This window comes from Pygocentrus nattereri, chromosome 24 (assembly GCF_015220715.1).
Source record: "Pygocentrus nattereri isolate fPygNat1 chromosome 24, fPygNat1.pri, whole genome shotgun sequence".
Taxonomy (NCBI): domain Eukaryota; kingdom Metazoa; phylum Chordata; class Actinopteri; order Characiformes; family Serrasalmidae; genus Pygocentrus; species Pygocentrus nattereri.
Window position 1 is genome coordinate 25,760,875 of NC_051234.1, and position 23,782 is coordinate 25,784,656.

Genomic DNA, 23,782 nt, shown 5'->3' on the forward strand with positions numbered 1-23,782 from the left:
AAAAAGTACCTTGTGGTGCATTCATGTTCGTATTATGTTATATATTATTTAAATAGAATAACAAAAAAAGTGCAAACTAAGTGAACACGTCCTCTACAGCGAACATACGTCTGCACATTTTAATGCACAATAACTGTTTATTTGCTGAGTTTCACATGTTTTAAATGTTACAGTGCACCTCATATTTTTTCCCCCACTTTTTCCCAAAGTTGTGCACTAAATTTTGCAGAAAATGTCACATTAAAGTTTGTTCCCTGTAGGCACTAAACTTTTTTTTCAACAACAGAATGTCATTTGAACTGAGGTGTGTGCTTCTGCATGTGATTGTAACTTCTAAAGTACAGAGTTTGGTAAAGTTGTTCTTTCTCTCTCTCTCTCTCTCTCTCTCTCTCTCTCTCTCTCTCTCTCTCTCTCTCTGCCTGTCTCTCTCACTCTCACTCTGCATTGTCCTTCTTTTCTCTTACTGCTTACTTTTCGTCTCACGCTTGCTTTCACTAGGTTTTTATACAGATTTTTTCTACCAAGAGGTTTTTTCTTCCTGCAGTATTCATGAATTCCAGGTAGTTTGTGTGAAGGGCTGTTTTGAAACATGTGTTTAATTGTTAATTTAACAAACACAGTTTTGATTGTTTACAGCAGATGCCGACAGACAGTTCGTTGTTCATGTTTCTGGAAAAGTAAGCACCCTAGCAGTGTTATACTTGCAAAATATTTGATAGATTTGACTTTGACTTCTGAGTGTATTAGTGCAGTCTGCTGACTTTTACTGCTTAGGACTCTCCATTACTCAGCACTGAAGATTAGCTGAGGTTCACTGAGTGAACTTTAGGAGAGCTCTCTGAAGAAGAAACATTCTGAAAAGGTGACTGGAGTTTAATTCTTAGCTGTTCTTTCCGAGCTTGTGCGAGTCTGCCTTATTCCTCTTGACCTCCCTGCTTTAACTGTGCTCTATTTAACACTAATGCCGGAATGAATAGAGTGAAGCTCTGTGTCCAAGTTCACCTTCAACATCTGACTTGTTTTAAAAAGTTTTGACTTGAATAAAAGGCTCCAGAAGTGAGAATCGTCCAGCACGTTGTTTTAGTTTGGATTATACTTGTTATGAAAGCTGGTTGACACCACTGCATTAAACAATGGCTGTACAATAGCAAAGAGGCTAAATTGGTGAATCTGTTTTCTGTCTGGCAATGAAAATATTTTCTCTAGATAATGGATTCCTCCAGCCGGTTAGAGCTGAGTCATGGAGGCAGGTTCATCTTCAATGAGTAGTAAAACACTGATTATAGACATTCTCAACTCATTGGCCTTGAGCTGTTTACAGCTGACTTTAATTGGCTAAAAATGTCATTTGCCACTTTTATATTGTATTGACAAAGCCTATTGATTTATCCAATTCTGGATTTATCTTGTCTTTTGTACATAAAATTCGCATATGCTGTTCGAATGGGAAATGGTGGCATTGATTTCCTTAACTTGAGCCCAAATGCTAAAGATTTTTGGATAAGCTTTCTCATTACTTAAGCCAAAATCAATAAGGAAGAGCATCTTTTAATGAATGAGCAGTTTGAACACCACGCTGCAGATAGGGCCTCCTGTTCGTCCACTGCTTGGCCAATCGATCATCAAGGTTGCTTAAGTGAGGTCCAATTGGTTGACATCGTGGTTATCTTTTGTGTCGAACCTCGCAGCTTCAGAAGAGCAGAGATAAGTCGAAGACGCAGCAGGAGAGGTTCCAGACCTCTGTCAGCAAAACAGCAACTTTCTCACTAAAGTATGAAAACAGACACAACTGATAAAGCTCAGTGGAACATGTACGTGTTTTTCTAGGAGGGCTTTATTTGCTGATGACCCCAACCTGGAAGTGAAGTGGCAAAACACTGACTCTCTGCAGCAGCCATGTCCAATCTTATCTGCAAAGGGCCAGGGTTGCTGCAGGTTTTCATTCCAAAACAGCAGGAGCTCACGTCTTCAGTTGTTTGTAGATTGAGACCAACTGATGAAACAAGTGCAATCAGGTGTGCTGCAGCCGCAACAGCCCTTTGCAGATAAGACTGGACACCTGTGCTGTAGAGCGGGGTGGACTGATATTAAAATTTGTACTGGCCACCAGGTCAGGGAAATGTAATAATTAATGGCCAGAATAATAGAAACATATGGTATGTATTGTGAATACATTGTATTTACAATTAACACGCATGCTTCTGTACCCTAAACCAGCCAGGTTTTATTTTGGAAAAAGGAAAGTTATTAAAATTTTACACTTTTACATCTTGAAAGCTTACATTTTAGCCTATGGACCCGTATCTATGATGGCAAGAATGTATGTCTCAGATCAAATATAATATAAAATATATAAAAAATAATTGATGGGATGTTGTAGAATTGATGAACAGAGCTGGAGATGATTCTAAAAGTTGACAAAAATATTGTAAATAGATAAGCACAATATAGGATATATAGTATATAATAGCTTTACGAAATATTGAATTAAACATCTAAAAAATACCTGTTGCTGTATCATTTCTAAGATTTAAATCTACATTTTAAGTTGTGGCTGTATAGAAAGTATCACAAATGATTCATATAACAAGTGATTCCAACCTTTTGAGCAGTGGTGCGTATTAAGTGAAAGTAATTAATGAGGTGGTGTTGAGGTGGCTAAGTTCACAGTGAGGTTATGGTCGCTCTCAGTTAGGGGTAAGTTGTGGCGTTAGTTTAAGGATGTGTGAGCTACTAATATATATATATATATATATATATACTGCCATTTAAATGGATTTGGAATCAGTGTTTCCTGGCAACCCAGAAAGATAAGCAGCTTAGATAATGTGTGTGTTTTCAACAGTATTAAATACATTTGTTTACAGATGATTATGTAATTGTTGTAAGACATTTTGGATGTGTCTGGAAGCTTCTGATTACAAAATGTTTAGACTGTGTAACATCAGGACTCAGGCAACAATCTCAGGCAACATGGTCAAAGACATTGGGCTTCATTCATCAATATCTTCTTAAGTTTGTTCCTAAATGTGTTCTTGATAAAGGTCATGAGAAAAAGTCTGTCAGACTCTTGACATGTTCTTAAACCACAGAACTCTTCTCACGTTTGTGTTGTTGAGTGTGCGTAGATTCTGTTCTTACCTAAGAAATAATCCTGAATAAGAAAGCACTGGTGAATGTCCGAATCTTCATGAAAATTGCGTAAGTGGGTTTTAAGAAGAAACTTCTTTGCAGGAACGTTTGGTGAACAAGGACCAGTGTTTTCATTTCTCTGTACTGTTTTGAGTCAGAATGTTTGAATATTGTACTAGTCATGAAAATGTAAAAAATCGAATAGTAAATGAATCATTTTCGATGTGGAAGTAAGCTTGTCTCTAATGGTACAGATTCCCATAGAAACCATGAGAAGTCTGACAGCTCTCATAAAGGCAAAGGCTGGACGCACTAAATACTGAAAATGATATTGTATTTAGTTGTTAAGGTTTGAGTGCAATTTTCTGTTGAATATATAAAGTATAATTTTAAAATGCTGTGTATCCATTTGTACAAAAAATCCCACCAAATTTGTGGGAAAGAATATAATGTATAATGGAAAACATTTTGATTTCTCTGACAAATTAATGATAATACAACATTTTTTGGATGTGTGAAATCCCAACAACTTATATCATTACAAAAAGGGAGTAAGTTGTACTTAATTGGCCATTTTGAGTAGAACATATAATAAATGAACAGTGGTCTTTGACTTTTGCACAGTACTGTGTGTAAAATAACAAAAGTTATTAATATGGCAAGTGGTTCCAGCTTTACGGTAGTATATTCAACATTGTGTGTGTGTGTGTGTGTGTGTGTGTGTGTGTGTGTGTGTGCATGCAGTTGCGGAAGCAGGAAGGGATTGTGGGTAGAATCCTGAACTCTCAGAGACCGAACGAGCTGGAGATGTCCAAACTGACCTCTCCGGTAGAACATCCACAGCTTCATCAGGGCAAGGCCAGGAACTCCAGCGCGCACTCCACAAGCCAGGTAATCAACACACCTACACATACACCCACACGCACCTGCACACCAGACTCCATACATAAACATCTCTTTGTTTATATGGATTTTGGTCAGATTGTTTTAGGCAGATGGGGGCAGAAAAGGTGAAAAAAAGGAAAGTGTATATCGAGAAGCCATTCGCAAAGGTGCTACAGTTTTAAGGTCATGAATATGGAAGCTTGACAAGTTCACAGAGCGGAAAAAGAATCAAAGCCTTTTGTTGTATGTCCTTTTCTCGTGTAAAGTTTGCTTTAAATGTCATACATTAGCATATGAACTTTTAAATGAGCTTGTTTGCTCAGCTCAGATCCTGGCATGTAAATACAGATATTGAATGCACCGCTTTGAATTATCAGCGAGCGGACAAGACCAAGACTTTCCCGGCGTTAATTAAAGCACGGCTAGGGATATCCCTCCTGTCCGATTGCGAGATGCGGTGGTTGAACGAGTACCGGAGCTGTGCCTCCAACCTGAATATCCGATAGTTGAAATGGAAATGATCTGTGCTGTCTTGATTTAGGCAGACATGATTGACAAGCATCACTCCCAATATAAAACTCTTCATGCATTATTCACACGCTCACCTGTCCCCTGTTGTTGGAATGTTTTTTTTTTTTCTTTTCTTTTGAGTGTGTGTCGCTCTGTGTGTGGGTGTATGTGACATACACAGCATAGACTAGCATTTGGGACTAGCAGTGATTAGACAGAGAAGGAGACAGGTAGGTGGATTGCTTATGGAGATACATTAGCATAGCAAAAAAGGAAAAATAGAAATAGATAGGAAAGAAGAAAAAAAAACTAATAAAAAAGGCCCCTGAGTGGTGCAACCGGCTAAGAGAGCCCAATCATCAGGACCCAAAGTCACATCCAGATGATGCCACAGTCATCTGTGGCCAGGAATCCAAGATAGCCTTGCTTGCTCTGGATGGAGAAGACAACTTAGATCCTCTCTACTGTCAATCTGCCTACCAATCCTGCAATCCTGGCCATCTGCCAGAGCATGTACGTATGTGTGTGTATATATATATATGTGTGTGCGTGCGCGCACAGTTATTTTCAAAAATTTCAACACCATCTTTTAAAAATGAACTCATATGTTTTGAGAAAGTAACACATCCTCTATAGAGAACACATTTAAACGTGCAGTTTCTGTATGCTGAGTTTAACACACTGGAAAAAAATAAAACACAAAATATCAAATGTACCACGACATATTTTTCTAAAATGTAAAATCAATAAACAAACAGTAGTTGTGCATTAAAGTGTATGCAGAAGTGTTCTCTGTGAAACATATGCAGTTATTTTTATTTTTTTTAAAATCTGCAAAATATACTGTTAAACGAGGGAGATCAAACCTTTTCACACAACTGTGTGTATACAGTACTGTGCAATGGTTTTTATATATATATATATATATATATATATATATATATATATAAAACTGACTGATATTGCACTGTCTCTTAATCTGCTTACAAAAAAGCTTAAACTTAGTCTAAACTTCACACACATATTTATATATAAACATACTACCTTTCAAGCGATTTGTAAGGAATGAAACATAGGAAAACTATAATGTTAAAACAATGCAGTCTGTAGTATGTATTCTCCAGAAAGCAGAAAGTAAAGTCTATGGTGTGCAGCAGTGTGGAAGTTGACCTGTTTCCCATCATGTTTTTATGTTTTATGTGCATGACCAGTAGTTACCCAAGCTCAGGAATACTTGACTTTACAGCATAATGTATGAAGTCACTTATATAAAGAGTGGGAGCAGATGGACCCTGAACTCAGACATATTAAATTAAGTATCTGATTATTTCTGTCTTCATTTTTCTCTCTGTCTCTCTCTCTCTCACTCACTCACTCTTTCAGGGAGCATAGTAGAAAGAGGGAAAGGAAATGACATTATGTTGCTTGTTCCTTCACTATATAAAAATGATTTAATGTGCACTCGGCTTTCGGCATCATTGAGTAGCGGTAATGTCGCTCCCGCCGCGCTCCTGCATTCCGCTTCTTCTGAGAGTGTTTAAATGCGAAATGGTGGTAGCCATGCAATCGAGGATGTAAAAATGCCCTGGCAATTACCTGCGGGTAATCTCTCCGAGTGGCATTATTTTGAGACCTCAACATGGGGGTCAGGCTTGCATGATAAACAGAGGGTCTGATCAAATGCTACAGTAGCATAATCGTGTTTGTAGCACTGAATTCTTTAACCTTTAAATGACCCGACAGAATGCCAGCGCCCCAATCAGAAAACCTAATTGAATCTCCTTTGTGGCTGGGAGAGTTATGAAAAAATGAAATTGAAGGTGAAATATGTATCTGCCGGTGTGGCTTTATGAATTGCCTGGTACTTTCTACCTATGGCAGCACTATATGAAAAAAGATGGCTGCGGTACTTATTATATCTCGGATCCTTTGCGAGGATTTTTCTATAGGATAATCTGATTTATTTGCAATTTTCTTTTAAGCCGCTTAATGTTTACCTCTAAGATTAATATTTGCAGTGTTATTAATATCCACCTATAATTATGACTGATATTGAGCTCTTTTTTTTTCCTCCCCCCAGTCTATTGTGTACATTAACTGCTGGATTTGCTCTCTGGCTACAGTGTGCGTGTCCAAGGTGGAAGATAAGGAGCTGAGTAATATGTGAGGTGCTATGATGAAGTTGAGAGTGAGAAAGTCTTGGCCTTCGTGATCAATAAGGTGGTGACTCGCACTTAAGATGGCCAGCTGCGCTCGGCTGACGCGGACGTCATTATTCTTACTCAACAGAAGCTTTTTAAAGCAGAGTCCGGCGCTGAACGTACAAACCGGCTGGCGAAATTCTTCGATGCAATGCCAGGGAAGCTGAATTTCCAAGAATACTCGCAGAAGTGTATAACTTACCTTAGGCATGTTAGAAATGCTTATTGAAGGCAGCAGTCGCTTTCTTGCGGCACCGGACAGTTTGAAAAAGATCAAAAGCTAGTTAATCAAATAGTGGACACCGAGAGAGCCTTGGAGGTGTGACCTAGATTAGCTAAACGTAGATTACTTGTGATCTTTCTTCTTACAGAGAAGTGACCTGTTTCTGAGCGAGCGGTCTGTTTATTTCGGTAAATAAGCTCATTTCTGAAGTATATTGGGTTGGCCTAAACATGAATGCCCTATCACACCACCAAAATGCCATGAAGCCCCAGCCTAAAGCAACATGCTGAAGCATTGTAAGGCAAAGCTGTCTCGTTTTTGCCCACGGTCACCTCCCTTTTGAAACCTGTAGGCATTGAGGTGCTGCTCCGTAGGTTAAATACCAGCCCAGGCAGTGGAAGGATGAGACAATGCTTTTGGTTAGATAGAGGGACTAAAAGGTTAACTCAGTCCTACTTCCTCTTTCTGTGAAGGACCCCTGCGAACAGAAGCTCTGCGGGCCGGACAATAGCAGGCCTTGTGAAGCGGACTGGGCCGTTCTGCAGGATTCTTCTGAGGGCCTTCAGTGGAATTTCAGCCACCAGCAAGAGCGCCTCCTTCAGAGCCACAAACAGCTCTGCTTGAAGCGCGAGCAGGTGAAAAGAAGAGAAGAAAAGGCCAAAGCAGCCAGCCCCGAGGTAAGGCCACGATTAATTCAAGACGTGCTTATGAAGGAAAACTGTTTTGCCACCCAGCATTATCCCAGTTTGGACTTCTGTCGATGACACACGTTGTGCAGTGTATGCCTTTTAAATCTTAAAAAGGAATTCCATTGATATTTCAAATTTTCTGTGTAATTAAGTGGCTAAGATGTAAGTCATTCAGCGTGGTTTACTGTGAAATTCGCCATTGTAGAGAAAATGTACAGAGTCCGAATTATTGATGGCGATAGGAACCAAACGTGTTTTCATGATTTTAAAAGCTACATCACAAGAAAGTTATTCCAAGAAATGGGCAAGAATACACTACCTGGTGCTGAGACCTTGAGTACGTTTACATGCACTGATAATCCAGTCATAATCAGATTTCGTTGTCACAACGTTGTCACAAGACGCAGCAAAACACTTTTGGAGCGACGCTGAAACCAAATATATTCTTGACGAAGTGAAGGATTACAATATCCTTCATCTTCTAGATGATGTGTTTTCATATTTTCAGCTGAAGTTGCGCGATAAATTTTTAAAAAATGCGGCGTGAGGTTTGAGTTTATTGGTGATTGCAAAGCAGAAATCCAGTTACTGCCTGACTCTTGTAAACCCAGAGTTTTCCCCGTTGTCTGATTACTCGATCATGTAAATGCATCGATCAGATTTCTGAAAAAAATCGGATTTTCTGCAGTCATTGGATGATTGTGCATCTAAACCCATTCATTGTCTTTCAGTAGGTTTACAGTTATAAATCTTGAGTCGTTAAGTTTCTCTACTGTCACATCAAGCCTTGTTGAGTGACTTTGAGGTCATTTTAATGATTAAATGATGTAGAATTCTTTTAAAAAGAAAATCATAATTCTCCTTTAAACATATTTTCTTGTCATTCTCCTTCTCAAGCCTGTTGTCCTGTTTTTTGTTTATAATTGAGTTTTTTTGGCAATTGTGCAGCTGTTTAGAGTCAACACTTTGGACAGAATTTCTCTGTTCAGTGATTGGTGAGAAACGACTGAACAGAATATAAGGAGGGCTATAGAAGGCATCAACACCATGGAGGACCTAAGGGGTCACACATCGTTAAGACGTTAACTGGTCTTAGAATCTATGCTGAATACACAAGTCAGCTCGCTCAGTGTGGAAAGCTTTAAAGCTTTGCTCTCTTTTTCCCGCACAGAGGCCAAGGACAAGCAGCGGATTGTTTGGCTGAATTATGAAAACAATGATCATCTCTATAATAACACTGCTAATGGCCTTTAATTGGAATTGATCTGCGGCTTAATGACCATTAGCACTGTCTGACACTGACATTACGACTGCCCCCAGCTTTAGTGTGCGTGTGTGCATGTCAGCCGCTGTGTGTTTGTATGTGTGCCTGTCTGGAGGTTGCATGGCAGCAAGGGCAGGACCATAGTAAATAGTCAATTGTGAGACTCAGCCAGGCTTGTAAAAAATAACTATTTGAGGGATGGCGCATGAACTGAAAGCTGTAATTTTGACAGGTGGCAAGGTGTGGTGTGGCAGAGGCCGGCGCGCCGCCTCATCTCTCACACGCGCTGATGAATGACTCTAATTAAGGGGGGAAATCAAGCATGTGAAGACAAGGGAACGCTTTAGCTCGCTGTTTGGTGCTTTTCTCTTCCTGCCTCTGGACTCATTCATCCAAATATCACTGCTCTTTCCTTCCTTCCGGCTGGCTGGAGCCAAGCGAGAGCCGGGGCAGCAGCAGCAGGCTGAGCCGAGGCACGTATGGAGCGTGGCTCCCCAGACTCTGGGGGACTAAATCACTCTGGAGGGAGTTTCAGCTCCTCCCCACACTGCTGTCTCCTCCTCTCTCACACTCTTCCTCAATCTGGACACCGTAGGTGTTTTTACACTGGGCAGTGTGTTATAACATGATATTGTTCAGATCTGTGATCATACACTGTCATTTCTGAGTGGCATTCTTAAGATGTCATTGTTGAGAGATCATGAGTTTGATCCCTGGTGATGCCATAGCCATCCATAACCAGCAGTCCAAAACAGTGTAATTCACTGTGCTGTCTCTGAGTGGGTAGGATCTCTTTTCCTATATCACTCAACATGATATTAGTCAACATAGTTAAAAATTGTGGATGCACTAAAATTTTGGTTTCTGAAACATTTCAGCTGAAAATGGTCAAAAATGGCACATAAAAAAGGCCATAATACAAAGATTAGACTTAGCCAAAATCTGACAGCAAATCATTTGAATGGGAATGAAAATGAGGAACAGTCATTTAAATGCTGGTCAGTGCAGGTGTACTTAAACAGTTTAAGCAGTAGATCAACAGTGGAGGCAAGGGGGGAGCTGTTTCACAATTTCTGCAAGGGACATTAGATAAACTGTTTATAATCTGTGTGCAGATGATCAGTGTATCAAGAGGATGTATGATACTAAAGAACTTCTCCACTAAAGGTTTGATACCACTTGAAAACAAGAAATCCCTCTCGATATGCGAAAACAAGCAGAAAGTCCCTGCTAGCATGCTAATGCCATCTGTTTTTGAAAGCACAAAAAAATCACAAACAGAGCCAAAGTGCAACGTACAAATAAAATAATAAAATGCATGTCCTTGAATGACCAGTCATTCTCTGTTGTTGGCACATACTAAAGCTTTTAAAGTTTATTTTAGGTTTTATTTTTTTATATATTTTATCAGTAATAAAATATTTTACATTTATATTTATGTCATTTGGCAGACGCTGTTATCCAGACTGACTTACAATGTGATCATTTTACACAGGTAGGCAAAGGTAGTGTTGGGAGTCTTGCCCAAGGACTTTTATTGGTATAGTGTAGGGTGTTTACCCAGACAGGGGTTTAACCCCAGTCTACAGTGTAGAAGGCAGAGGTGTTATCCACTACATTATACCAGCCTCTATATTTTCTTTATTGCCATGTAAGCATAAAATACGTACCTCTGTTTAAAAAAAAAACAAAAACAACAACTTGTTTTGGATTTTTGATTGTGGTTTTCCGATCCGGTTAATCTTGAATTTTGGTTCTGACCTGCAATTTTTCATTTAATCTATCAAAACGTTTTTCTAAAAAAATGAATAGTGCATTTTGGCTTCATTTCCATTGCTAAGTAAACGGTAACCTGCTGTGTTTGGTTACCCCTCGTACTGAACTGTGACATATGAGTGGAGACAAAAATACTGCAGACTATTTATTGGTCAAACATACTTGTAACAGAATCATTATACGGTTGGTTAGTGTAGTGGTTAACACCTCTGTCTTCTATGCTGTAGACTGGGGTTCAGTCCCCCACCAGGGCAAGCACCCTACGCTATACCAATAAGAGTCCTTGGGCAAGACTCCTAACACCACCTTCGCCTACTTGTGTAAAATGATTAAACTGTAAGTCGCTCTGGATAAGAGCGTCAGCCAAATGCCGTAAAAATTACCCATCTACTGGCTCAGGGTTCGGATTATTAACTGTGTCCAGGAATATAGTGGAGGGTCAACACACATGAATGGCATTTATGTATCTTTTAAAATATAAGTGCGTGTAAAGTACTTATAAATCTCATTGTACTGTGTATAGTGACAATAAAGGCATTCTATTCTATAAATGCATTTACTCAGACATCCTCTCCTCCCCACCATCCCCATCACCACCACCAATGGTAAAACCAAAAAAGCTATTTTTGTCGATTTGTGGCTGTTTCATAGTACAACTTTTACAAAAAGACAATGATTTGATCTCTTTCAATCATTTCAAACTTTTGTTATACAGAAGAAGAATATTCTGTAGTGCAGCTAACATTAAACAACAAGATTATAGTTTTAAAGGGATGGTTTATTTATGTAGCCCTCCATCGCACCACAGTTGTGATGGGTAGTCCACTGAAGTTTATGCTTTACCCACCTTTTTTCCTCGTCACCAACTGCCCAAATGTCTTAGGAGGTGTTAAGATGATGCTTTTTGAGCTTAAACACGCTTCATTTTATTGTCACCTATGGAGTAACTCAAAGCACTACTCTAGCTTGTACAATGCTTCACGATTTTGAAGTTGAAAAACCATCAGCTTATCTACAGAGAACGACATGCATCATATTTTCTCTCCAGACACCAATTATTAGTAAAAACTATTAATAGTTATTTTGGCTGTATGGAATGTATGCATAAAGTGTGTTTTTATGCTAAAATAGCTTCAGAGAAATTGGGTTGATACTGTGCTAAATGTTATTGTAATTGATAATCGATTCTAACATCTAAAATCAATGCAGTTGAAACGTCACCCTCATGCATTTTTACCCCCATACTGTCATGTGTTGGGATTTTTGTAGGTTAATGTGATCTTAGTGTTTTGCGCTAGATGGACATTAGAATGTGATACTTCATTGAATTGCGCATTAATAGCCTCCAGACAGACAGCCTGCAGTTCTAAAGCCTGTCCTCTGAATATTAACAGTACACTACAGAAATACTGGGTTTGGTTTCTTTATTTCTTTCTTTTTACTTCTCTCTTCTTCCTTCTCTTTTATACTTCTCTTTCTTCTCCAAATCTCTCTCTTTTCTCTTCTCCCTGTCACTATTTGTCTCTCTTTTTGTTGTCCATCCTTCTCTAACACTCGCTTTTCCTAGGTCTCTCGACCAGTAGAGCAGGAATGTCTCTTTCTTTCATTCCTCTCTCTCACTCGCTATCTCGCTCTCTCTCGCGCGCTCTCTCACGCTCGCTCTCTCTCTCTCTCTCTCTCTCTCTAGGATGGCCATCTGCTAGAACTAGGGAAAGTCTCAGGCCAGTGTTTCTTTTTTTTCTTTTTCTTGTATTCTCCTCTCGTGCCACCCCCCCACCCCCCACCCCCCATCCTCCTCTAAGACACTCTTTGGCTAGGTCTCTTGACCAGGAGAGCAGGAAAGGTGGGAGACCGTTAAACGTCAGCGCATGGCTGACCCTTAAGCAGAGCTAAAGTTCCTTGATCAGCAGTCAACAAGAGCCGAATTAGCTTGTGTATGTTCAACTCAAACGAACGGATTTGCAAGTGCAAATATGATGGAAAAAAAAGGAAAGCAGATGTGTTAGAGAGAGGTGGAGGTGTGGATGGTGGGGGATAGGGTCTCTTCATCCTCCAGCAAATGGTGGCCTTTGCTAATGAATCCAATTTGACGTCCAGTGTGTCACCCCGCCCCCCCCCACCCACCCCCCCCCCCCCACCGCCTTTTTTTTCCCCTCATATCCAGACAGACTGCTTACTAACAAGACAAAGTCTGGCATTACCGTGTGGCTAAACAGGTCCCCTGGGGAGTGCAACCTCTCTCTCTCCCTCTCTCTCTCCCTCTCTCTCTCCCTCTCTCTCTCTCTCTATCTCCTCTGGCCTTGCATTAGAATGCTTAAGCAGTGAATCCCTCAGTCACCACACACACATACACACACGGCTGCACAGACAGGCGAAGAGAGCCACCAGCTGGAGTTTTCCCCGCATGCACACTGGCACACTGTCAGTTTCCTCTGTTTTCCCCCTAACTGCTTTTGCATGTCCAGAATGAATAATTCACCATCTCCAATGAACACAGGGCACTTGCTCATTTAAAGGACAGAAAAGGAGACATGAAAAAGTAATGACTCTCAGACAAACTAGGACCCTCTAATATCTCTAATTGCAGGAAAAGCTCTTCTTAAGGCTCTCGTTAGTCTTAAGAATGTCCACTCAAGTTTTTAAGTTGTTCACGGTGTTTTTAGTGTAGGACCTGGGAGAAATGAACGTTTTATGGCTGATATTGATTATTTTAAGGAGCTAAAAATGCTGATAAGCCAGTCATATTGGGCAGTATTTTTTCATCAAAAATGAAATAGTCCACATCAACAAGTCTTCATGGATTTAATGAGATGCATATAAATTGACCTGAATGAAGACCTGGGTGTGTCTGTTTGAGTTGAGACAATAGAAATAATTTGAGTGACTGATGTCTAGTGTTTGTTAGCAAAGGTATCATCATAGCTGCCACATTAAACATGAAACATTTGGACATAACATCTTAAATTGAGTTTGCCAAATTTCCAAAACACAGAAATGCAAATAAACAGATTGCTTGCTCAAAAAAACAGGCTGAAATAACATGAGCGTTGTAGCATGAGGGCGGAGCTTCCCTAATTGTCAGTGTTTTATTAATTAGCTCCTGTTTTTCTTATTTTACTCAAAGTATTATTGTGTTCTAATGCATTATCTCCATGCTAAAGGCTAACTCTTCATGCATGTTGTGTTTTTGTTGTGACCGTAATAGTTTTACATATTTACCACTTTATCCTGTATTCCGATAAAGGAAATGAGCTTTCAATGTCCTATTGCACAAAAAGCTTCTAGATTTTAGTGCTCTGTTAGCTTTTTTGCTGATATCAACAATGCTACAGGCCCTTGATGTCAGCCAACTCACATACCAGGGAAATCTAAGGCTGCAAAATAACAAATATTTTGATATTAATTGTGAATTCAGTGACTTGAATAGATTAATCAGCTTAATGATGGCCTGTAAATGTGAAGAGCTGTAAGAATAACCCGTTTGCCAGTGTTCTGACAAACTAAGTAACTAACTAGTCCTCTCCAAGAGCTAAATTACTAACATGGGAAAACAAGTTTAGCCTGTTTGTAATTTTTAGCTACAATAAGTAATAAGCAGTAACTAAAAATAAACAATATAGATTAATATTGTAACTCTACAGGCTCCAACATTTTAACATGTTACTTCACTAGACGAGCTCTGTGTGAATGAGTTTCCAGGATGAGTGGATGCCGTTTTTTTAAATGTAAAAACGACATTTATTACTCATACATAGTTAGTTTGCTAATGTATGTAACGCTGTGACAGGACAAGCAGCCAAATGTTCAGTAGTTTGTTGAAGCAGCTGCTAAATGAACAGAAACTGATATGGCTGAGAATATTCCACTGGCTGACATCATGTGACATGTTGAGCTTTACTGATGTTTGTTAGGGTAACGTTAGCTAATTCTGACAAATCACTCACAGTGCGAACTGTGTGTCCTTAGTAAGTAGTCTGGTTTGTCAGAACGTTCTGCTGCTTCAAATTCCACACCAGCATGTTTTCTTTTCCGCTGGCTGAAGATAACTTGGTGCTTTTGTGTAAAACTAAGTTAGATTATCGTCACTGTCACGCAAAAACTGTTGCAATCTCCATTTGTCAGTTTTACATAGTTTCCATATCTGCAAGTCCAGTTATGCTTCGCATCGTGTTAAAATGTCATGATGAACGGACTAATAGAAGTGCTCCAAAATGACTTCCATTGCAAGAATGTTTTTCCTTCCCCTGTGAAGTTTTTGCAGTACGAGGTTTTCTTTCGAAGGCCACAGTGTGTTGTGTGTGAATGCTTCATTTTAAGAAAACACCCTCAGTCGTTATTGTCCTTTTTCTTTCGCTGTCTGTTCACAGAGGTACAACACTACAAAGTGAACTGTTGCCCTCTTCAGGGAAAGTCATTAACTCAGTCTAGGTCAAATTATAGAGATCGGAAATATGTCTAATAATTCTTAGACATTAGTTAGGTCCCAGTTTCAGAAAACCGTGCGATCAGCACAGCTTTTCATTTGCTTATGCTCGCTCTCTCGCTCTTGCGCTCGCTCTCGCGCTCTCTCTCGCTCTCGCGGTCTCTCTCTCTGTCTCTCTGTCTCTCTCTCTCTCTCGCTCTCTCGCTCTCTCTCTGTCTGTGCTCTGATTTATCTCTCTCTCGCCCTGTCTGTCTTCCTAGGCTAATATTTATAGTGGTGCGTGTAGTGTGTGTATCATTAGACGTACAGGGGGCTGATGAATTAGTTTGTTGATGACTGCTGTACATCACAAATCATGCACACATTACAGAGCCGCTAATGCAAATCCGCTCTCCCTTCCATCTCCCCAGCCCGCTTTTAATAATGGTCATTTGCGAGATTATTTTAAGCGTTCGGTGGCGAGGAGAAAAGGATTTCTCACCGCTTTTCTTGCGCAACCGTCCGCAGTATTAGTCAGCGTGAGGTATTGCCGGCGAGCTCATTGCTTTCAAAAATCAAAGTTAAATGGGTCATCTATCATCAGAATTTGTGTCTGGCCGACTTGTCTGAACATCAGTATGATTTATGGCCTGAATCGGCGGAGTCAACCATGCATGTTTCTTAGTTTATCGTTTTATGCTGTCTTCAATTAAACGTCTATAAACAGGACGAGGGGCTTTACGACATTGTCCATCAATAAGGGCGATCAAGGTTTTTGCATGAGGATGTGTAATTTGCACACCTTTATTGTCCTCTTGGTTGGGGAGGGTGGGGGGGGTACGGGTTTGGTGTGTGTATGGGGGGGTTGGGGGGGGGCTATGTGTGTGGGACCTTAGAGCTCACCAGGCAGTGGAGGGGCTTATAGTCCCCTGCCCGTTTTTCATTAACCACAGCCGCTAATTTGATCATTCCGTGATTTTCATGCCTCCCTAATGTCATTAAGCTCAGATGTTGATTATTCCCCGCATGCAAACAAATGCCACCTTTAATGATCTACATTTTCCTTATTGTGTTTTCCTTATTATTTCACATTCCTTATTATTGCTGTTGTTTTTCTGAATGTGAGCAGCACTCAAAAATCCAATTTTGGCAAGCCGTGGTTGCGTTTGCGCTGATTAGAGTGCATGTAAGGGTTATATGCAGCGTCACCAGGGAACACAGTTCTTTGTCAGGCTTAGGAGATAAATCAGAAATCAGAATGTTGGGGGAGTGGGGGCTGGGGGGGTTGGGTCCTGTTTACTCTGAGACCATTGTTTGTGTCTTCCTGAATATGTAGAATGAGTGAGAGTGAAGTGTGGACGAGTCCAGGGTGTTTTCTCTTTTCTTTCTCTCACTCTTCTGTTCAGTTCAGTTTAGCAATCTGGATGTTAAAAGTTACACTGTTGCCGAAGTTATTAATGCATTACTTACATGATTATTTGATATTGCTGATTTTTTATATTTTGTATTTTGGACCACTTATAACCTTCATGTGGCTTTATGTAGTGAAATATATATATATATATATATATATATATATATATATATATATATATATAAACCTACTTTACTTTTAATGTAAATCAATGAAACTAGACTTTTTTTTCCCAAGTCATGTTGAGTCCTTTCCCTTGGACCATTCATTTTGAAGTTTACACACAATATAAAGGGCAACAGACATTTTCAAATTATGTCAAAAACTGAAAAATGAAAAAAATTACGGTTTTGTTCCAACAGCATACGTGATACATGAGATATACCTGTGTTTGTGTATCTATATATACACGATATACACATTAGTACAAACCAGTGTTTCACCATTCCAATATACAGTTTTCATAAAGTAATGTAAGTTATGAAATAAAAGCTATGATATGTACAGTTGTGCACATTTTCATATATGCAGTATGTCAGGTACTGATGTGTGTGAAAGAGCTCAGTTCTGATGGGCTGTCTTGTGTTGTGCCTCATTTAAAAGCACATTGAAACACAATAGAATATAAATTATCTACAAGAGTATTTAATATTATTTATTAAGATTTTATTATAGATTATTTTTGTTTATTTATTTTCCTCTCTGTCTCTGTCATCCCTCTGTCTCTTTTTTTGTCTACTGCTCTCGCACTCTCTCTCTCTCTCTCTCTCTCTCTCTCTCTCTCTCTCTCTCTCTCTCTCTCTCTCTCTCTCTCTCGTGATGGAGTAGCTGTAGCACTGTAACAGTTCTGCCTACATGCATTTATACCCAGTGAAATAATGCAGTGCTGTTGATAGGGCAGCAAACAAATGCAGCGTTTGGAGCAAAGTCGAGCAGCACTGTTTAATGTTGGCAGTCTGTTTGATTTGTTTCAGCTCGGCTGTGGTGTAACTGGCAGGTTTATTGACAAAGGTATACCTGGGAGATATGGGAGATATCAAATCGAAAGCGTCCAATTACCTTGCCGTTGATCATTACAGTGCGCAGGTTGCAGACACTGGAAAACTCCCTTTGATTCTTTGTTTAGGAGGATTATGTGTCTGTCAAGATTGCATGGCTCAGGAATAAACAGACGGAAAAGGCAAACGTTGAGAAATGTTTAAACAATAGAGTGATTCTTCCCTCCGCTCTTTTGAATGAGCTCCGAGCTCACAGTTTACCATCTGAATCATCTCAAAAAGAGAACGAGTTTACAAACCACCACAGGCTACAAAGATGTATTTTTTTTTTCCTGTTTCAACACTTTCAGAGCGTTGTAGAAACTCTCAGGAATCTATTGAAGCTTAAGAGCTCCGTTTGCCTCCTCTGGAGCGTGACGTGACAAGGGAGGGAAAAAATGGCGCAAGGTTATTCAGAAATTAAAAAGAGGAACTGATTTAATTTTCACTCTTGGTGAAAAAAAAACGGGTGGGAAGACTGAAGACCTTGGCATTGGCTGAAGAGGGTAAAATTAATCAGCGTGCCATCTACGGCGAGCCCCCAGTTAATCATAGGCTTCAGCGTTTTATTCTGAAAATGATATATCTACAGCGAATTACCATATCACAGCAACTTACTCCCCCCACTCTGCACATTTTGTCATTTGAAACGGAACCTTGATTAACAACATTTTAGTGGAGAGAGAGAGAGAGAAGGGAAGGGAAGGGAAGGAAAGGGAAGGGAAGGAAAGGGAGTGTGGCTTGTTGGGGGAGAGCTGGGAGTGTAGGGGGAGGAGAAAAAAAACAGCATTAATATTACATGCATTGTGTCAGGGATTCATCTGAAATCTTTTTGGCTCGAACTGTTCCATATTTATTTAACTCGCCTGTTTGTGAGGGATGCCGTTCCTTGTTTCATACTCATCTGTAAGACATTAAAGAAGCGTTGTGGAGTTTTTTTTTTTTTTTGCCTGTAGACTATCATTATAAATTGTTAAAAGATAACCATAAATCGTTTGCTGGTGTATCTAAACTACTTTTCCAAAAGTACTGTGCTTGGCATATTGATCAAATTCATAAAACTGCTACGAAGAGGGCTGTGGTGCCATGGACATGAAAGTTTGGTAACAGCTTATTTAGTGTGGTCCTCTGTAGATTATTATTGAACTCTTAACAGATTATCAGTAACACGTCAACAACATATCAGTGAAGTAGCAGTAGTGAAGCATCTCAATGCACAGTTGTAAATATATTGGAGATATACTCTTGATATAACCTTACCCAAAACCTAACGCTGGCCCTAATCCTAACCTTAAGCGTGAGCTCAACCCAAAACCTAACCCTAAGGCTGGCCCTAATCCTAACCTTAAGCGTGAGCTCAACCCAAAACCTAACCCTAACGCTGGCCATAATCCTAACCTTAAGCGTGAGCTCAACCCAAAACCTAACCCTAACGCTGGCCATAATCCTAACCTTAAGCGTGAGCTCAACCCAAAACCTAACCCTAACGCTGGCCGTAATCCTAACCTTAAGCGTGAGCTCAACCCAAAACCTAACGCTGGCCCTAATCCTAACCTTAAGCGTGAGCTCAACCCAAAACCTAACCCTAACACCTGGCCCTAATCCTAACCTTAAGCGTGAGCTCAACCCAAAACCTAACCCTAACGCTGGCCATAATCCTAACCTTAAGCGTGAGCTCAACCCAAAACCTAACCCTAAGGCTGGCCCTAATCCTAACCTTAAGCGTGAGCTCAACCCAAAACCTAACCCTAACGCTGGCCGTAATCCTAACCTTAAGTGTGAGCTCAACCCAAAACCTAACCCTAACGCTGGCCGTAATCCTAACCTTAAGCGTGAGCTCAACCCAAAACCTAACCCTAACGCTGGCCATAATCCTAACCTTAAGCATGAGCTCAACCCAAAACCTAACCCTAACGCTGGCCGTAATCCTAACCTTAAGCGTGAGCTCAACCCAAAACCTAACCCTAACGCTGGCCATAATCCTAACCTTAAGCATGAGCTCAACCCAAAACCTAACCCTAACGCTGGCCGTAATCCTAACCTTAAGCGTGAGCTCAACCCAAAACCTAACCCTAACGCTGGTCGTAATCCTAACCTTAAGCGTGAGCTCAACCCAAAACCTAAACCTAACGCTGGCCGTAATCCTAACCTTAATCTTGAGCTCAACCCAAAACATAACCCTAACGCTGGCCATAAGCCTAACCTTAAGCATGAGCTCAACCCAAAACCTAACTCTGAGGCTGGCCCTAATCCTAGCCTTAAGCGTGAGCTCAACCCAAAACCTAACCCTAACGCTGGCCATAATCCTAACTTTAAGCATGAGCTCAACCCAAAACCTAACTTTAACACCTGGCCCTAATCCTAACAATGTATCGTCACTGTCCAATGTAAACATGTATGTCCATTTTTTGAGATTTTTGCATCTTTTGAGCTCAGCAGCTGTCCGTTACATTGTCTGAAAATTTCATGATGATTGGACCAATCGAAATGCTCCAAAATGGCTTAGAATAAAACCTTTTCTATTAACTTACGTTGAAAGTAAAGAATGTTTTTGCCCTTTCCTGTGAATTTACCATTTTGGAGATACTTGTTTTTCATTGGACAGCAACAAAATGTTTTTGCCATGTTACTGAGAGTCCATTAGCTGTTTCCTTTAAAAAGACCGCTCAGAATAAAGTGTCACCGAAAGTTTATACTACAAACAACTTTGGGGAGAAAAATACCAATTTAATTACCTGAACTTGTCGTATTTGAAATACAGACATGATTGCATGTTAATTATATGCTGTAATGCTGTTTAAAGAAAAGCTTGCATTTCCAGGACGCAGCAGAAGGATGAACTGAACATTTGTGTACGTTTGTGTAACTAAGGTTGGGCAGTTTGTTCCATTCATCATCAAATGCTTAGACAATGTAAAGCACAGCTGCCATTTTTCAAATGGTGATTCAAATGTGGAGTTTTTGTCGATGACAAAAAGGCTTTTTGATTAGCTGCTAGGTCAGCCTGTGAAATGATAAACATAAACACTTAAAAGATATTGTGGGTTACACTCTGTATATTCTGTAATTATTATTCTGCACTATTCTATTACTGTATTATATTGTGAATTAACCCCTTAAATGGCCAGGGCCCAAAGTTTCATTAAACTCTTGCCTACAATTACAGACCATCTGTATTCTCTGTATACTGTGTTAGCCCCAGTTACTGATTACGTTCACCAGGACCACCACTCCAGTAATAATGATGATCCACCACTTAATACCAGCAAGATGTGCCTAATAAAGTGTACTGAGATCATGTAAACAATGCACTAAGCATTTTTGCATTTGTATGTTTGAGAATAGCTGGGCAGTTTCACATGAGCCAAAAAATAAATGCATGCTCTTTTAGATATAGTCATAATTGATTAACCTCCCTGTTCTTAACTTATGAACGTAACTTTACTGTGTGAACATCAGAGACCACCTTTCATTTAGCATGTTGGTCACAATGACCATTAAGTACAAGTTATTCATTTTTCAGGAGATATTACTGAGAAGATTAGATAAAATATAATCTACTTACATAAGAAAAGAAAACATGTTCAAAACTCACCAAAAATGATAACCAATATGGGACACGTGACAAATATAAAAGATTTAGTAGACCACCAGAAAGGTCCACATCAGAGGAACAGCACTTAAAGCTGGCATGTTTGATTGAAAGGAGACAATCAGTTCAACACTAAGGACCTGAAAGGATGTGTGTCTGTTATGAAGTCAATGATGAGAAAAGGAAATAGACACACACACACACAGTAAAGATCCTAGTGTTCTCAGGACTGACCACTCCAGAGTCCAGACCTTAACATCATTGAATGTGTTTGGGGTTATTTGGATTGTGAGGAACAGAAAATGCAACCAAGTTCTGAACTGAAATAAGACCGGAGGTGTGGAAAAACATCCCTGTAGATTTCTTTGAAAAACTGAAAACGAGTTTTCTGAAAAGAATGGAAGCTATAATAACAGCAAAAGATGGATGCACTAAATACTGATAAATTTAATGTTATGGTCAGTTGTGCTGGTGTCTGTGTAAATACATTTGCTCCTTTGAAAACAACAAAAAAAATCCCCAACTGAGATTAAATGAGTGAAGGATGGTCTCTGACTTTTGCGCAGTAATATACATGTTGATATGTAAGTGCTTCATTGTAGAGGAGACACTGTTGGATATAAATTCTTACATATTGTAGGACACAGTTAATAAACCTTCTAAGTGACAAACATATACATACATGCTGAATCTTTCCTCTACAGATTTAATGGTTTGATGGCTTAAAAAAAGAAAAAACAGACTCCCTCAACGCTCCTCTTCTCGTGTGATCAGATGAAAGATGAGGCCAGTCTCCATCTGGTAAACTGATGAAAAATACAGGTTCTTTTTAGCTTTGATTTACTATCTGCATCACTGCCAAGAGACTGACCCCCTCCCCGTCCCCCTCCACCCTGCGCCATTCATCTCTCTCATTTTCACCAAATTTGGCCCAACCGTTCCCCCCACTCAGACCCCCGCCGAGCCCCCAGTGCATGCTGGGACAGGGCTGATAGGGAGGGGGCCCCTTGAAAGTGCTTTTGTGTCCAGTTCTCCTCTCCTTTACCCATAGCCAGTGTCTGAAACTCTGCCGTACCTATAACACTACTGGCTGTCACTTTAAATTCTCCTCAAGACGGAGCTGATCACTCTCTCAGTGCATTCTGTGCTCGTTTAAGGTTTCGTTTTTGACCTGGACCCTTTGTGCAACAAAATGGTTGGAGTATTTTAAAAATGGACAAAAGTGGCTACTATTACTGTTTTTTAGCCTTGTTGCTGCACTGTTGTCCATTGTATAGGTAACTATGTCACCGAGTGTCAGAAACCAGGCAGAAGTTTAAGGTCTATGATGATTTGGGCAGGCATTTTGCACAATGGCGGTTGTTGACTATAAGCGTCCATTCATTTTTAGCTATATTAGCTTCTTAATTCCGGTGAAAAATGAAAGAAGCAAACTTCATACACCAAATATGTCTTGACAGATTGACTGCATTCAGGGGGAAAACTGTAAATTAGATTTTTAGCCAGGCTATCACTTTAACAGCCAGGTAAAAGTTGGCTCTGCTTTCTATATGTTCGAATCTTGGAAGTTGCCGCTCAGTGAGGCTGCTGAAGTCCAGATGTGGCTTCGCTCTCAAGGGGAAGCAGCAGGAAGGAGAATCTGGAGAATCCTCGGCCCCTAAATTTCATGCACCACCATTCATGTGTCTGGGAACATTGTATATGATACCGACTCTGCCCTTCCTGGATAAATAAATAGCAGATGTCGTTCAGATCACCACACAGCGCATGTCTAATGTGCTCCCAGGCCTTCCCACCTTTGCCATTTTTTCTAATCCAAAAGCTTCAGGAGGTCTTATTTTCCTTTTCTTTTTTCTCCCCACCCTTTTCTCTCCAGTTGCAGAAAGTGTTTGAGTTGTATTACTTAAGACCATACATATGTAATGCATTTATATAGGATTTCAGGTACAGTATATTGTTGATTTCAAGAGAATATTGAGAATCAAAAATGGTAACTTTAAGTTACAAGTGATTATATGTAATCCATATGTGGCATCGTGACAGAAATCATATATTGCATTATTATGAGCTGTTTCACTCTGCACTGCTCATGCCAGCAACCCTCATATTTCCAAAATGATGATTTACAGGTGTTAATGTAAAACAATACTTTGCAAAAGTCCGAGACCACCCTTTATTTATTTTCCATTCAAGACAACCATTATGTTATTCATTTTTCAGGAAACAAATATTTTACAGAAAACTATACAGACGCCTCAACAACTGAATCTGTTCTCAGCTGTTTGAGTATTTAACATTCAGCTTCCATTCTTTTCAGGAGACTTGCTTTCCATTTCTTAAAGAAATCTGCTGGAATATTTTTCCACACCTTCAAAGCTCAGAAGTCAGTTGCATTTTCTCCTTCTCCCAATCCAGGTAATCCCAAACACATTCAGTGATATTGAGGTCTAGACTTTGGACTGGTCAGTTGATTGTTCTGAGAACAGTAGCTTCTTTGTCTGATTTGCAAGTCATATTTCTTTTTTAACTGTTGCTTTTGCTCAGAAAGGGCTTCTTGACAGGTACACATCCTTTCAGACCTATAGCGCTGAGGTGTCTTGTCACAGTGGAAGGATGAACAGAAATATATGTAGATTTTTTTTCAGATCTGAAACAAC

At 39.9% G+C, this 23,782-nt stretch overlaps 1 protein-coding gene across 4 annotated transcripts in view; it reads left to right on the forward strand.

Annotated features, from left to right (window-relative positions):
* The window catches only part of LOC108438592 (golgin subfamily A member 6-like protein 22), a 181,767-nt gene that overhangs the window by 41,912 nt on the left and 116,073 nt on the right, over window positions 1–23,782 (forward strand). For all 4 annotated transcript variants that reach the window (XM_017716529.2, XM_017716512.2, XM_017716503.2 and 1 more), the window contains exons 8-9: window positions 3,877–4,023; window positions 7,425–7,628. In XM_017716529.2, the coding sequence (XP_017572018.2) occupies window positions 3,877–4,023; window positions 7,425–7,628 (351 nt within the window). The remainder of the gene's footprint in view (window positions 1–3,876; window positions 4,024–7,424; window positions 7,629–23,782) is intronic.